Raw genomic sequence first — 15,238 nt, 5'->3', positions numbered from 1 at the left:
ATTTATATCTGTTGATCACTATGAATAACTTGAAAGATGAAAGGACCAAGATATTTCCCTCAACTACGAGGGGAGGTAAGGAACTGCCATCTAGCTCTACACTTGATTCACCTTTGTTTTGAGTAAACTTGCGACACCTACTCCTGCTATTTATTCTGATATGTCGCATGTTATTGATGATGTCACTTCTGCTTTGCATGATGCTTATGATGAAACTACTTCTATGCTTGATAATACTGTGCCATTAGGTGAATTTTTGGATGAACAACTTGCTAAGGTTAGAGAGAATGAAATTATTGAAACTGATAATATTGATGAAAGTGATGATGAAGATTCTCCCCCTAGATATGAATTGCCTGTTGTGCCTAAGGGTTATGTTATGGATGAAGAAACTGCTAGAGACTTTTTAGCTTGCAATGATAGATATGATCTTAAGAAACTGTTAGCTAAGCTGAAAGAAAAGTCTTTGAATGCTAGAATGAAACATGACCCAGATTTTGCTACTTCACCTATCTGTATTTCCGATAAGGATTATGATTTCTCTGTCGACCTTGAGTTAATTACTTTGGTTGAATATGATCCTTTTTATGGCTATGAATCTGAAACTGTTGTGGCACATCTTACTAAATTAAATGATATAGCCACCCTATTCACTAATGATGAGAAAACTTGCTATTACTTTATCCTTAAGTTGTTTTCGTTCTCATTAAAGGGTGATGCTAAAACATGATTTAATTCTCTTGATCCTGGTTGTGTGCGTAGTTCCCAGGATATGATTTATTACTTCTCTGCTAAATATTTCCCCGCCCATAAGAAACAAGCTGCCTTAAGGGAAATGTAAAATTTTGTGCAAATTGAAGAAGAGAGTCTCTCACAAGCTTGGGGGAGGCTTCTCCGATTACTTAATGCTTTGCCTGATCATCCTCTCAAGAAAAATGAAATACTTGATATCTCTTATAATGGACTAACTGATGCTTCGAGAGACCACCTGGCTAGTTGTGCTGGTTGTGTTTTCAGGGAAAGAACTATTGATCAAGCTGAATTGCTATTGAATAATATGTTGAGTAATGAAAATGATTGGACACTTCCTGAACCAACTCCTAAGCCAACTCCGAACAAAAGGGGTTTTCTATTTCTCAGTCCTGAAGATATGCAAGAGGCAAAGAAATCTACGAAAGAAAAGGGTATTAAAGCTGAAGATGTTAAGAATTTACTACCTATTGAAGAAATACATGGTTTTGATAACCCGACACAGGTAGTAAAGGTAAATTATCCCTATAGATATGATAAAGGTGATATTCCTCGTAATAAGTCTTCTAGCCAATGCTTGGATGAGTTTGAAATTTTACTGTTAAACAAGAAAACTGCAATGCTTATGTTGGTAGACAATTGAAACGTAATGCTTATATGATTGAACACTTGAGTGATTATATGTCTAGAGTTAAAGGTGAACTTAAACTTATTAGTAAACATGCTTCTATGGTTACCACTCAAGTAGAACAAGTACTTAAAGCTCAGAATGATTTGCTCGATGAATTAGATAATAAGAAAAATGATAATGCTGTTAGAGTTGTGACTAGAGGGGGTAAAATGACTCAGCAACCTTTGTATACCGAGGGCCACCCTAAGAGAATTGAGCAAGATTCTCATAGAACTAATGTTGATGCACCTAGTTCTTCTAAGAAGAAGAAGAAAAAGGCAAAATGATAGGACTTTGCATGCTTCTAGTGAACCTGTTGTTGACACACCCGAGAATCCCAATGATATTTCTATTTCCGATGCTGAAACACAATCTGGTAATGAACATGAACCTAGTGATAATATTAATGATGATGTTCATATTGATGCTCAACCTAGCAATGACAATGATGTAGAGATTGAACCTGCTATTGATCTTGATAACCCACAATCAAAGAATCAACACTATGATAAGAGAGACTTTGTTGCTAGGAAGCACGGTAAAGAAAGAGAACCATGGGTTCGGAAACCCATGCCTTTTCCTCCTAAACCATCCAAGAAAAGGGATGATCAGGATTTTGAGCGCTTTGCTGAAATGATTAGACCTATCTTTTGCGTATGCGTTTGACTGGTATGCTTAAAATGAATCCTTATGCTAAGTACATGAAAGATATTGTTACAAATAAAACGAAGATACCGAAAGCTGAAATTTCCACCATGCTTGCTAATTATACTTTTAAAGGTGGACTACGAAAGAAACTAGGGGATCCCGGAGTACCAACTATACCATGCTCCATTAAGAGAAACTATGTTAAAACTGCTTCATGTGATCTTGGAGCCGGTGTTAGTGTTATGCCTTTCTCTTTATATCGTAGACTTGATTTGAATAAGTTGACACCTACTGAAATATCTTTGCAAATGGCTGATAAATAAACTGCTATACATGTCGGTATTTGTGAGGATGTACCTGTTATACTGCAGGGGTTGTTATTGATTGCAACAAAGGCAATGTCACTTTTCATGTTAATGGTAATGAGCATATTGTACACTTTCCGAGGAAACAACCTTAAGTCCACAGTATTAATTCTATTGGAAAAACTTCAATGATTATTATTGGAGGTTTTGAATTTCCTCTTCGTAATGTCAAGAAAAAATATGATATTCTTATTGTTGGGGACATGCATATCCCCGTTGAGGTAACTTAGTGTTATTCGAAAATTCTCTGGTTTCATGTTATTCGGAAAGAGTTTGTTAACAAGACTTGATCAACCTTGTTAGTGGATTCCTTTTGATGAGCATGAGATGGATGAAGTTAGAAAGCACAACTCTCTATACCCTCTTTTTACTTTCTGTTATTTAGATTAAATAAAGCAAAACTATTATTTTCTATCTATTTTCTGAATTATCCTTGCAATAAAAAATACCCCGAAAATAAAAGTTCTCCAACTGTCCTGAAAATTTTATATGATTTTTTCTAGAATATTTAAGAATATTTGGCACTGAGAACACACCTGGGGGACCCACCACCTGGCCACGAGGGTCCAGGGCGCGGCCCTTGCCTCATGGACCCCACGTGGGCCCCCTCCACTTATACTTGCACCCACACACTTCGTCTTCCTCTAGAAAAAATCCTCCACCATCTCAAACCCGAGTTCTAGCTCATCTTGCTACCATTTTCGATCTCCTTGCTCAAAGCTCCATTCACAAAACTTCTTTGGGGGATTGTTTTTCGATATGTGACTCCTCCAATGGTCCAATTAGCTTTTGTTCTAGGGCTTTATTTATTGCAAAAAAATTCTGCTTAGGTGACCCTGTTCATGAGCTTGCATGTCAAATTTATGTGGTCAAAAGTAGTTTTAATGCATGATATAGTCTCTAGACACTTGTGGAAGTAGTTGCTATTAATCTTGTTGAGTTTGGTTCACTTTTATTTTGAGTCACTAAAAATTTCAGAAATTTTTCAGAGAAAATGATGATGAGAGAATTGAGGGGCTCTTCGAGCCGAAGCTCAAAGGATAAGAAAAGTGAAGAGAATAAGAAGCCCAAATATAATCTCCCTCACAATGCGGAGGTTCGGCCGTGCGAATGGCCTTGTGATGAGTTCTTGAGAGCAGCCGGGATTTATGATGACTTTTATTATTTGGCTGAGAATGCAGGCCTCATCGACTTCCTCCGTGACCAGCGGGAACAGTATCTCCTTCTCACCAATATTTTCGTGCAAATTTTTTACTTTCATGCTAAGAAATCACCACCTTTAGTGGAGTTTCACTTATATGATGAGGTTAAGGAGATTTCACTATATGAGTTTTGTCGGATCTGTAAGATACCCTTTGCGGGCAGCATAAAGGAAGCACATCGTAATGATGTGGAGGGGTTTATTGATACGATTGATGTAGGGGAAACGGGGAAAGTTTCCAATGCAAGAATTACTAGCATACATTTTCCTGTTTTACGTTACTTTGCAATATTTGCTAGTAGATGCTTAATTGGTCGCGGGAACAGTGGAAATCTCAGTGCCCCTGATATTGTTATTTTGCGCCATGCTTTTTTTCGTGATACAACTTTCAGTCTCGGCGCTATTGTTGCTAAACGGTTAAATCTAAACCGTACAAAGGGCCCCATCTTTGGAGGCATCTTGGCTTCATGCCTTGCTGCACACTTTAGGAACCTATTAGGCATTATGAGAAAGAGGAAAAGTTGTTGCCCCTTTTTTTCTAGATTATAAGAGTATGGTAGCACATTATTTTATTGTTAAGGATAAGAAGAAGGTGCTTAAGAATAGATTGATTTTTGATAAAAACTACTATGAGATTATTACCTTTCCTGCGCCCTCTTTGTTTAACATATTTTCAGGCATGTACCTCGTTTTGCCGGAGGCCGTTCGTGCATACTGGAGCCGGACACCAGCTCCAGAGCTTAAGCCGGAGCCACCCCTTGATCCTTATCGACAGTCTGTTTATTAGTGGGATCCAGAGGAGATCGCCAACCAGTGGCACCCAGAGGACACTCCTCCGTACATCGGAGAGGGCAGCTTTGAGCCATGGACATAGACCAACTTAGGCCAAAAGCCTAAGCTTGGGGGAGTACGTATTTCTCACCGACATTACATTCGTGTTCACACACTCATGCCAGTTGTCGATGCTCATACTTTTTCATTGTAATATCCATGCTAGTTTATTTTCCTTTCTAGCATTCTTCTTGTGTGTTCGAAAAACCTTAAGAAAAACCAAAAAAATAGTTGTAGCTTTTAGCTAGTTTACTTTCCATGCTTGTAGTAGTAGTAATTAAAAGAAAACCCAAAAATATTTCTCGTTCTTCTTTTCCTTTTTGGGAGCTTTCCCGTGTAAATAGTTTTGTTTATTTTCTTTTCTTTGTGGGTCGAGAGGAGAGGACCATGATGAAAATGTTGAGTGGCTCTCATATGCATTATTGTTGATCTAACCAAGAGCCCATATTACCTTGTCTTCTCCTATGTATTGAATGCTTGCAGATTCCAGCTTAGTCCAATGCACGTGCACTATTATTATTATCCACACCGTTCGGTTGTGCAAGTGAAAGACAATAATGACGATATATATATATATATATATATATATATATATATATATAGGGCTGGACTATTCTGTTACTAGTAACATAATATTATTCTGTTACCATCGGTCCCTATATATGCACACACGAAGAATTCAGCCCACACACCATGCACCACATCCCGAGCCCCGATCCACCGCCGCCCCCCTGCTTCCATCCGCCGCCGCCCCATGCGTCCAGCGCTGGCCCCTCCACCCCCGCTGGCCCTCTTCCCCAGCGCGCCACCATTCCCTCCCCCACCGCCATCTTCCACGCGCCGCCGTTGCTAGCCCCCTGCCCAGCGCGCCGGGGGCCCTTCGCGTCCCATCTCTGGCGACGAGCCGCCCCCGCTGGACCCCGAGCGCAGCCGCCCCTCCGACTATGCCGAGTTCGTCAGTCCGTCAGTTCGCCGATGGGCACCGCAAGTCAGGACCCCATCTTCCACCCCGCCTCCCACCTCCCGGCCGCCGCGCACCTCCCTTCCCCGGCCGTTGCGCACCTCCCACCTCCCGGCCGCCGCAGGCCTCCCTTCCCTGGCCGCGCGCCCCTCCCTGCCGCGCACTGTCGATGGTGGTGCGCCTCATTTCATCGCTCTATGGCTTGGTGCTCACCTCAATGGCGCCGCGGACGCAGTGGAGCTACTGCATCGCCTCCTTCCCGTGCTTACAGGTTGGCCTCCTCCTTAGCCCCTTCTGCCCCGAGGAGGACAACATCCAGCACAGACCGTTCACCGCCACTACCCCGGGCAGTTCACCACTGTCATCCTTGGCCATTCACCCCTGCTCCCGACTTCCCTTCCATTCCTCAGGTACGTGCACCGCACCCAGTCCGCCCAATTCGGTCGTCTGCTATGCCGCTTAGGATTTCTTTCTTGTCTGTTGTCGAAATTCCACTAGCGGTCTGGCTGGCAAGAGGCTGCTTGCTTTCAAGGCTTGTCTTGATGTTGCTGCTTGCTGAATTTCGAGGGCGATTAGTGATCTCGGCAGGGGGAGAATTGGTGTTTTATTTAGCCCAGTGCAGTTTAAGGAGGAGTGCGTATGTAGGAGGTCTTTAGTTCTTTGTCTTATATCACCATTCACGTGGGTGAAGCATAATATAGTCTGTATCATGAAAGGTTAATTTTGCTGCCCCTGGTCGGATTTTGCGGCCTGCAACAGTTTACATCTAGACATTTCTCCATTTTTGCATTTTATTTTTGCACCATCTCCGTTTGCCTGTATATATACCTAGATGTGCTAATTATCAGTTTGACTGTATCATTTCAACTAGTTAAAATTGTCTCAGTTCATCTAGTTAAATTGTCTTAGTTCCAATATATTTACTGTGCTAAGAAAAGTCAAAATATTAGTTAATCATGCTTCCATTTCCTCCAAACAAAAAATGATCTCTGAAGATTATGTCTTTCCCCTTGCATAACAACACATGGAATTACTTCTACAAACCCGGCTAGTGTGAGCGACAAAATGGAAATCACACTACATAAGAAAAAGAATTATGCACCGTGTATCAACCCCCAAGCAACTCACATTTGTTAAAGATGGACTTCTGTCGCATAAACAACAATATCAGGCATTCAGGATGTTGTCCATCGTCATTGAATGATTAAATCACACACACAGATATGCTAGTAGGTAGCGCTCTTAAAAAGTGAGTTTATTCCTACATATATGTACTAGTGACACTACTCTTGCATAAAATTTCTCCTTTTGCAAAAAGTAGTTTTTGCAAAAAGAAGCAAAAGTCATGTTTACCTGGGCTGCAAAAATGATGCTTGCTAGGTGTTTGTTCTAATGCATATGTGAACGTAACACTTCTATTTCTTGTTTTCTTTATACTAAGAAGAAACCTTGTGAAGGTTTAGGGAAACAGAAGGGCTCACCAACAAAAGCCACTAAAAAAGTTTAGAATAATATTGGGGAGGATCAAGTGCAAGAATACAAAAAGTTTAGAGTTGAGAAAGCGGAAAAGTTCATAGGCCTCTCCTGTTCACAAACGCATGCCGCTGGCCGCTAGAGATGTGCCGCCGCCATTGCCCATCCAAAATCACAGTGCCTATCGAGTTTCTTTGTCAAAAGCTTGCATCGATGGCTAACTCCATACTATTATTTTACCTACTATTATGCTAATGTTGTACTGGTGCTCTTGCTTATTAAGGCATGCATCAATAGTCAATCTTGAACTGGATGTGCTATTCTATGTTCGGTGACTGGAGCGTTTCTTTAATGGATGTGTTCTTTGGCTGAGGACGTCAACGTTATGTTGTTTTCATACTTTCAAAAAAAAATATAAGTTCAAAATGTATAACCCTATAAGTTCATTGAAAAACAGAAACAAAAAAATAGTACATGAGCAAGTAGCCGCCCTGCACTGGATGTCAACGTTATGTTGTTTTCATACTTTCAGCTCACATTGTAGCTTTTTCCAGTTCAATGGATTCCAAAAAGGAAAAAACGGTGGATGGGTGATGAATCAACTTCCTGTACTGTTGTGCCATGAGCATTGGACGACCCCGACCACTAGCACCACTGCTTCCCGACCTCCTTCTTGCATCGCCATCTCCTGGTGGGGCTCTGCCGCCGGAGCACTCTGGCCGTTCACAGCCACCACTCCAGGCCGTTCAACGCCACCACCCCAGGCCATTCATTGCCAGCAGCACCCTGGACCCACCCCACCCTGGGAGTTTCAGTTATCGAGTAAGTTTCAGTCCAACTTGAGCTTTCAGTCCATGTGTCTCTTGCTGTTGTGGCCGGTCTCCAGGTACATAGTGATGTTCCTATTCATGCATGTAGTGTTGCTCCGTTAAATCACTTGTTTCATATTGTTTGTTCCAACCACGCTGGATGCCTAGTACTAGTAGCTTGCACTAGCCTATACAAGAGCATCTCAAGCCGTTGTTAATAGATGTGAGTAGTACTGATTGTTTTGATTGAGTTGGCGTCTCAGATTACACTGGAGCATGTGTTTTCACAGAGAGTTTAGGTTCCAGATTGCCAAAAGTCCGAAGATAGTGAGATGGATGGGAAACTACCAGACGGAGATGATATTGGACAAATCAAAATTAGTAAAAGAAAGAAAACGCTAGAAGTTCAACTAGGGTAACTTAAAAAGTTCATGAAAAATAAATATAGAAGTTCAGAGAAGAGGGTCGGAAAAGATTTGGGAAAAGACACACACCAAAAAAACATGGGAAAAGGTCAGTTCAAAAAAAAACTTGCCTTAGTTAAGAGTTTATTTGGAGTGGTTAGCAATTCAATAACTAGAAAAAGGACACATCAGTTCAATTATACTTGCCAGAAGTAGTTAAGAGTTTATTTGCTGTGGTTAAAAAATCAAGCTAAATTTCTATAGTTCTCAGGTTAGAAAAAGGTCTCATTTCACTTTGCTAAAATCCATCCAGAATCTTGGAATCCTATGTGGTCTCTGGCAAGGTATGCATAGAATGATATCTACCTCGATGAGTGTAATGTGTTTTCTCACTTCCAGGCCTGGGGATGTTTTTTCATTTGACATACTTCAAGTATTTTGTGGGTAAGTAAACCAATCATGTTTTTGTAGTTCGGAGGGAAATCATAATAAGTTCTAAGGAAATAAATATAGAAGTTCATATTTCGAAACAAATGAAGTATTTGGAAAGTAAAATGAATTATTTCAAAGTACATAACCTTTTATGTTTCGTTGCGAATTTGTAATGTTACTGTACATGAACTTGTGCATGCTAATTGGTGGCTATTGTGTGTGCAGGGTACGTCCAACGACAACGAGCAGGCGGCAAGTATATTGATGAGCAGCGGGATGGTGGCATGGAGCAGTTGAGTAGGTGTGCGTAGTTCAAGTTCACCAGTATTTGTAAATGCTGGTAGCAGTACTAGTATTTGCAAATTTGTAACCTAAGCACTAAGCTTGCATCTCGTTACTTCTATGGAAGCACTGACCTCGTAATATTATTGGACCAACCACTAACTTGAGAATTAGACATGGTGCTCAGTGTATTCTCTCATCTTGGTTGTTGTTGCAGTGCTTATAAGCTTGACATCTTTGATGAATCCAGCCCAAACTGAAGCATGTCGGTGAGCCGGGGGCTGGGCCAACCACTGTTGTTTGTCTACCTCCTTCCCCGGTGAGCCCATGCTCTTCTGCTCTTGACGCTTGAGCCGCCTGCAATTCTTTTCTCTGTTCGAAAATTCCCAAAGCATCAGTACTTTGTATCTGGATACACCATGTTATTTCTGCAAATTTCCATTATGCTTGTATGTCCAAAATGTGTGCATTTACTACTTTTGATTTGTTGTAGTGCAGAGAAGTTACCCTGTTGCGGGCTGACCTGGAGGTGGCTCCGACACAATTGCAGGACCACCACGCAAGCTTCCTCAAGGAGCTCATGCCCAACGATACTAAAAGAAAAAACTGCTCCAGTTTTGAACTACTTATTCAGTCATGCTATTACCGAGTGAAAAATGGAGTGAAAGAGTATTGAAATTGATCTCTCTTAGACCCTGTCAATCCTCTATCTATCCTTTCTTTGCTTGTTTTTTGGTCTGTAATTCAAGAACTTTGACCTTCGTAATTCGGTTTTTGGTTAATTTGTTATGCCCAGTACAAACCACTAAATCTGAAGAGGCTTCTAATAGCAAGAAAATGTGCAGTCGGTGTGGTGTATATGTCATTCATGTATGAAAATTTGCGGTCGGTGTTGTGTATATGTTATTCATGTACATGTATTATTTATGTGAAAAAATTTCTATATATGATGAGACGATTGCTACTTCAAAGAAGGTATAGTACATGACAGCTTGATGTGCATGCAAGAATAAGAAAATGGTTTGAATCAAAAATATTGATCAGTACGAACTAAAAACAACGATCAGTTTGGAAAATAAAAGATGGTTAGGTTTTGGTATTCTGTGACATTGACGTCCAAGAAAACATCCAAGTTCTGCAACTGATCCGTCCAGATAGGACAAGGAGGTCAGTCCAGCAGGCGCATCTCAAGTGTCATGTCAGTGCGCCGCCCACCAGTCACCATGCCTCTCCGCCACATGTCGTGTCGTGTCGCCTTGCCATCAACCACCGTTGTGGCTCAGCCCTGTAGTGCTTCCACGATCACCACACTCAGCTTTGTTCTATTGTTGTCCTCGCCTTGCTCTCCTCAATATTGGCATTACAAAAACACCGCAAGTTCACAATTACTCTTAAAAACAGCACGATGAGTCTCACCGTATTTCAAAATTACTCTTAAAAGATGGGAGCAAGTACAAAATCATAAAGACATCCGTTCAAAGTATTCTTTTTTCGGAACCATTCAAAACTACTCTCTGAAAAATACCTCAGTACAAACATAGACATAGATCAGTACGAGTACTCTGTTTTTTAGACATGAAAAAACAACACAATGGGTTTCACCTTATTCAAAATTAATTTAAAACGGTTTTTAAATAGAGAAAGCGTTCAACATGACTAAGCTTTGCATTTTCGATAGCTATCCAACGGTATATTATTTGCCCCATTTCGACAAACTTTTTAAAAAAATCGCGTTCAAAACCAATTTTAACCGTATTTGAATTTGTATTTAAACCGTAAAGAATTAGAAAAAACTTTCTATACGCAAAACTTGCGCATTTTCCATAGCTTTCCAACGTCGTATCATTTGCGTCAATCCGACAAACCGTTTGCAAAAAACAGTGAAAAAACATTTTGCCCAGAATTTCACCGTTTTTCAAATTACTTTTAAATCATATAAAATTTGAAACAATAGTAGATATATGTAAGATGCGGATTTTCACAAGCTTTCCAACGCTATCTCATTTGCTCAATTCCGACAAACCGTTTAAAAATTAAGTCGAAAATACGATTCGCGTTTTCGGTTTTGAAAAAACGTTTTTTTTCAAAACTGCTCTTAAATCATAATTTTTTTGAAAAAACAAATTATAAGATTGTAATGTGGATGTCAAGAGCTTTCCAACGATATATTACACGCCCCGTTTTGATAAAAAAAATTGCAAAAAAATTTGAACTAAAGAAGACGATTTTTAACGGCAACAGAAAGCATCAGTTCAACCGCTCGAATTTCATCAGTTCAACCGCTTGAATTCATCAGTTCAAGTAGGGTAACAGAATAATATTCTGTTACGCGTAACAGAATAGCCTAGATGTATATATACATATACATATATATATATATATATATATATATATATATATATATATATATGATGGACTGATTGAGATGAGAGAAACTGGTATGAACTCGACCTATCCTGTTTTTGTGAATATGATTAGTTCATCGTTCCTGATTCAGCCTATTATGAATGAAACATGTTTGTTATGAAAATTAGAGATTGTAGTTTCTCATGCCATGCTTAATTAGCTAGGAGTTTATAATGGTTTACCTTGCGTGCCAACATGCTATTAAAATAGTTGTGATGTGGTATGATAGGGTGGTATCCTCCTTTGAACGATTCAAGTGGCTTGACTTGGCACATGTTCACGCATGTAGTTGAAAAAAAATCAACATAGCCTCCACGATATTTATGTTCATGGTGAATTATATTCTACTCATGCTTGCACTCAGTGTTGATTAATTTTAATGCATGTTCATGACTGTTGTCGCTCTCTAGCCGGTCGCTTCCCAGTCTCTTTCTAGCCTTCACTTGTACTAAACGGGAATACTGCTTGTGCATCCACTTCCATAAACCCCAAAAGTTATTCCATATGAGTCCACCATACCTTCCTATATGCGGTATCTACCTGCCATTCCAAGTAAATTTGTATGTACCAAACTCTAAACCTTCAACTGAAATTTTGTTTTGTATACTCGAATAGCTCATGTATCAACTAGGGTTGTCTATATCTTCCATGCTAGGTGAGTTATTCTCAAGAGGAGTGGACTCCACTCCTCACTCACGAGAAAATGGCTGGTAACCGGGATGCCTAGTCCCATGCTTAAATTAAAATAATTGCAAACAAAACTCCCCCAGGATTGTTGTTAGTTGGAGGCACCCGTTGTTTCGGACAAGCCATGGATTGATGTTTGTTGGTGGTGGGGGAGTATAAACTTTACCATTCTGTTTGGGAACCGCCTATAATGTGTATAGCATGGAAGATATCGAGATCTCTCTGTTGTTATGTTGACAATGAAAGTATACCACTCAAACTATTATTCATCTCTATTTCAAACTCGAGCTCTAGCACCTCTACAAATCCCTGTTTCCCTCTGCGAAGGGCCTATCTATTTACTTTTATGTTGAGTCATCACCCTCTTATTAAAAAGCACCAGTTGGAGAGCACAACTGTCATTTGCATGCATTACTACTATTTTACATTGAGTATGATTGTGATTGGATCTCTTACCATGAATTACAATGTTTAGTCAATCCTTGAACCTCAAAGGTGCTCTGCATTTATGTTTTGCAGTCTCAGAAAGGGCTAGCGAGATACCATCTTTTTGTATCATATTATGATTGTTTTGAGAAAGTGTTGTCATCCAAGATTTACTATTATTGCTCGCTAGTTGATTATGCCTTTGATATGAGTAAACATGAGACCTAAATGTTATTGTTAATATGGTTAGTTCATAATATTTGCTGAAAACTTGAATGCTGGCTTTACACATTTACAATAACAAGATCAAACAGAGTTTGTAAAAGTTTTTCTTTATCACTTTCTGTTTGTCAACTGAATTGCTTGAGGACAAGCAAAGGTTTAAGCTTGGGGGAGTTGATACGTCTCCATCGTATCTACTTTTCCAAACACTTTTAACCTTGTTTTGGACTCTAACTTGCATGATTTGAATGGAACTAACCCGGACTGACGATGTTTTCAGTAGAATTGCCATGGTGTTATTTTTGTGTAGAAATAAAAGTTCTCGGAATGACCTGAAACTTCACGGAGAATATTTTTGGAATATATAAAAATACTGGCGAAAGAATCAACACCAGGGGGCCCACACCCTGTGCATGAGGGTGGGGGCGCGCCCACCCCCCTAGGGCGCGCCCCCTGTCTCATGGGCCCTCTAAGGCTCCATCGACCTCAACTCCAACTCTATATATTCACATTCTGGGAGAAAAAATCAGGGAGAAGGATTCATCACGTTTTACGATAAGGAGCCGCCTCCAAGCCCTAATCTCTCTCGGGAGGGCTGGTCTGGAGTCGGTTTGGGGCTCCGGAGAGGGGAATCCATCGCCATCGTCATCATCAACCTTCCTCCATCACCAATTTCATGATGCTCACCGCTGTGCGTGAGCAATTCCGTCGTAGGCTTGCTGGACGGTGATGGGTTGGATGAGATTTATCATGTAATCGAGGTAGTTTTGTCAGGGTTTGATCCCTAGTATCCATTATGTTTTGAGATTTATGTTGCTATGACTTTGCTATGCTTAATGCTTGTCACTAGGGCCCGAGTTGCATGATTTTGGATCTGAACCTATTATGTTTCCATCAATATATGTGAGTTCTTGATCCTATTTTGCAAGTCAATAGTCACCTACTATGTGTTATGATACGTTAACCCCGAAGTGACAATAATCGGGACAATTACCGGTGATGACTATAGTTTGAGGAGTTCATGTATTCACTAAGTGCTAATGCTTTGTTCCGGTACTCTATTAAAAGGAGGCCTTAATATCCCCTAGTTTCCAATAGGACCCCGCTACCATGGGAGGGTAGGACAAAAGATGTCATGCAAGTTCTTTTCCATCAGCACGTATGACTATATTCGAAATACATGCCTACATTACATTAATGAACTAGAGCTAGTTCTTTGTCACCCTATGTTATAACTATTACATGAGGAATCACATCCGACATAATTATCTATCATTGATCCATCGCCTATGAGCTTTTCACATATTGATCTTTGCTTAGTTACTTTTCCGTTGCTACTGTTACAATCACTACAAAACCAATACTGTTACTTTTGCCACCGTTACCGTTACTTCCATATTGCTTTGCTACTAAATACTTTGCTACAGATATTAAGTCTTTCAGGTGCGGTTGAATTGACAACTCAACTGTTAATACTTGAGAGTATTCTTTGGCCCCCCTTGTGTCGAATCAATAAATTTGGGTTGACTACTCTATCCTCGAAAACTGTTGTGATCCCCTATACTTGTGGGTTATCAGCGGCTGAGATGACGCTGCCACTCCCTGACATCTTGAGGAAGTTGTAGCCGTGATGGGTCACCGCCATAAACTTGGCCAGGGCTGGATACCCAAGGATGGCGTTGTATGGCAGATGGATGTGGGCGACGTCGAAGTCAATGAGCTCGGTGCGGTAATTGTCGCGCTGGCTGAATGTGACGGGGAGGCAGACCTGCCCTATTGGGGTGGTGGAGCCATCGGTCACTCCTGAGAACGGCTTGGTAGGCTACAGCTGATCATATGGCACCTAGAGGCGATCGAACGTCTCGACGGACAAGACGTTGAGCCCTGCGCCACCGTCGGTGAGGGTCTTGGTAACTTCGACGTTGCTGATGATGGGCGAGCAGAGCAGCGGGAGGGCACCGGCGGTTGCTGCACACTTGAGCTGGTCAGACAAGCTAAAGATAATGGCGCACTTGGACCATTTGAGCGGGCGCGTGGCCTCGAGCCTGGGGAGAGCCGCGTTCACCTCATGGGCGAACTGCTTGAAGATGCACTGGGAGGCTGGGGCCTGAGCAACACCCAAGATGCAGGCAATGGCACGGGGCTCCTGAAAGCCCGCAGCCCCCTCGTCTTGATGGTGGTCATCATTTCTCCTTGGTGGTGGCGGCAACGGAGGGAGGTCGACGTTGCCCTGAGGATGGTCCTCACGAGGCTGCTCCCTCCAGGCGCCCTTGCAAGGGTGGTCCTACCAGCGATCCTCACGGGGTCGGTCACGCCAGTCCTGGCGGGGGCACGATCATCCCAGCGCCCTCCACTTACTCCTCCTCCTCGGTTGTATCCCTGGTCGCTATGCTCAGGGCGTCAACCGAAGTGCCCATCGCGGATGGCCCTAAGCTCTTTACAGTCATTGGGTGTTGTGGTTGTGTACGTTGTGGAAGGCTAGAACGGGCAGCTGCTCTTGGACGACTCGGGGTGGTCTCGGCTGCACTTCGTCTTCGGCTCGGCCGTGAGCACGGCTACCCCTTTGCGCTTCACATATTTGGCCTTGGCCTTCTTATCTTCCGGGTCAGTGGCTGGAAGCTCAAGGAGGGAGAGGCACCCTTCCTCAGCTCTTGCGCACTTGGTTGCCATG

The 15,238-nt window shown here is 41.7% G+C and overlaps 1 protein-coding gene across 8 annotated transcripts; it reads left to right on the top strand.

The window, feature by feature from the left end:
• Positions 1–5,170: 5,170 nt before the first annotated feature.
• Positions 5,171–9,759, top strand: LOC123185492 (uncharacterized). 8 transcript variants are annotated; one of them, XR_006493413.1, is made up of 5 exons: positions 5,171–5,836; positions 7,454–7,721; positions 8,770–8,845; positions 9,077–9,145; positions 9,325–9,754. XR_006493413.1 is itself a non-coding variant. In XM_044597369.1 (4 exons), the coding sequence occupies exons 1-4, from the start codon at positions 5,441–5,443 to the stop codon at positions 9,084–9,086; spliced, it is 750 nt and encodes a 249-aa protein (XP_044453304.1). In that variant the 5' UTR covers positions 5,171–5,440; the 3' UTR covers positions 9,087–9,754. The 8 variants fall into 8 exon arrangements, 3 of the variants coding, with proteins under 3 accessions (XP_044453304.1, XP_044453303.1, XP_044453305.1); XR_006493412.1 differs by having other exon boundaries at positions 9,320–9,754; XR_006493411.1 differs by having other exon boundaries at positions 9,044–9,145.
• Positions 9,760–15,238: the final 5,479 nt, after the last annotated feature.

The sequence above is a fragment of the Triticum aestivum genome, chromosome 2A, assembly GCF_018294505.1.
Source record: "Triticum aestivum cultivar Chinese Spring chromosome 2A, IWGSC CS RefSeq v2.1, whole genome shotgun sequence".
Classification (NCBI taxonomy): domain Eukaryota; kingdom Viridiplantae; phylum Streptophyta; class Magnoliopsida; order Poales; family Poaceae; genus Triticum; species Triticum aestivum.
The sequence above is the reverse complement of the archived record's forward strand: the minus strand, read 5'-3'. Positions and strand labels throughout refer to the sequence as shown.

Coding starts and splice junctions, on each gene's coding strand:
- LOC123185492 (XM_044597368.1), top strand. CDS start 5,441: ATGGGCACCGCAAGTCAGGACCCCATCTTCCACCCCGCCTCCCACCTC. Junction 5,837..7,453: donor ACTTCCCTTCCATTCCTCAG/GTACGTGCACCG, acceptor AGCTTTTTCCAG/TTCAATGGATTCCAAAAAGG. Junction 7,722..8,769: donor CTGGGAGTTTCAGTTATCGA/GTAAGTTTCAGT, acceptor TTGTGTGTGCAG/GGTACGTCCAACGACAACGA.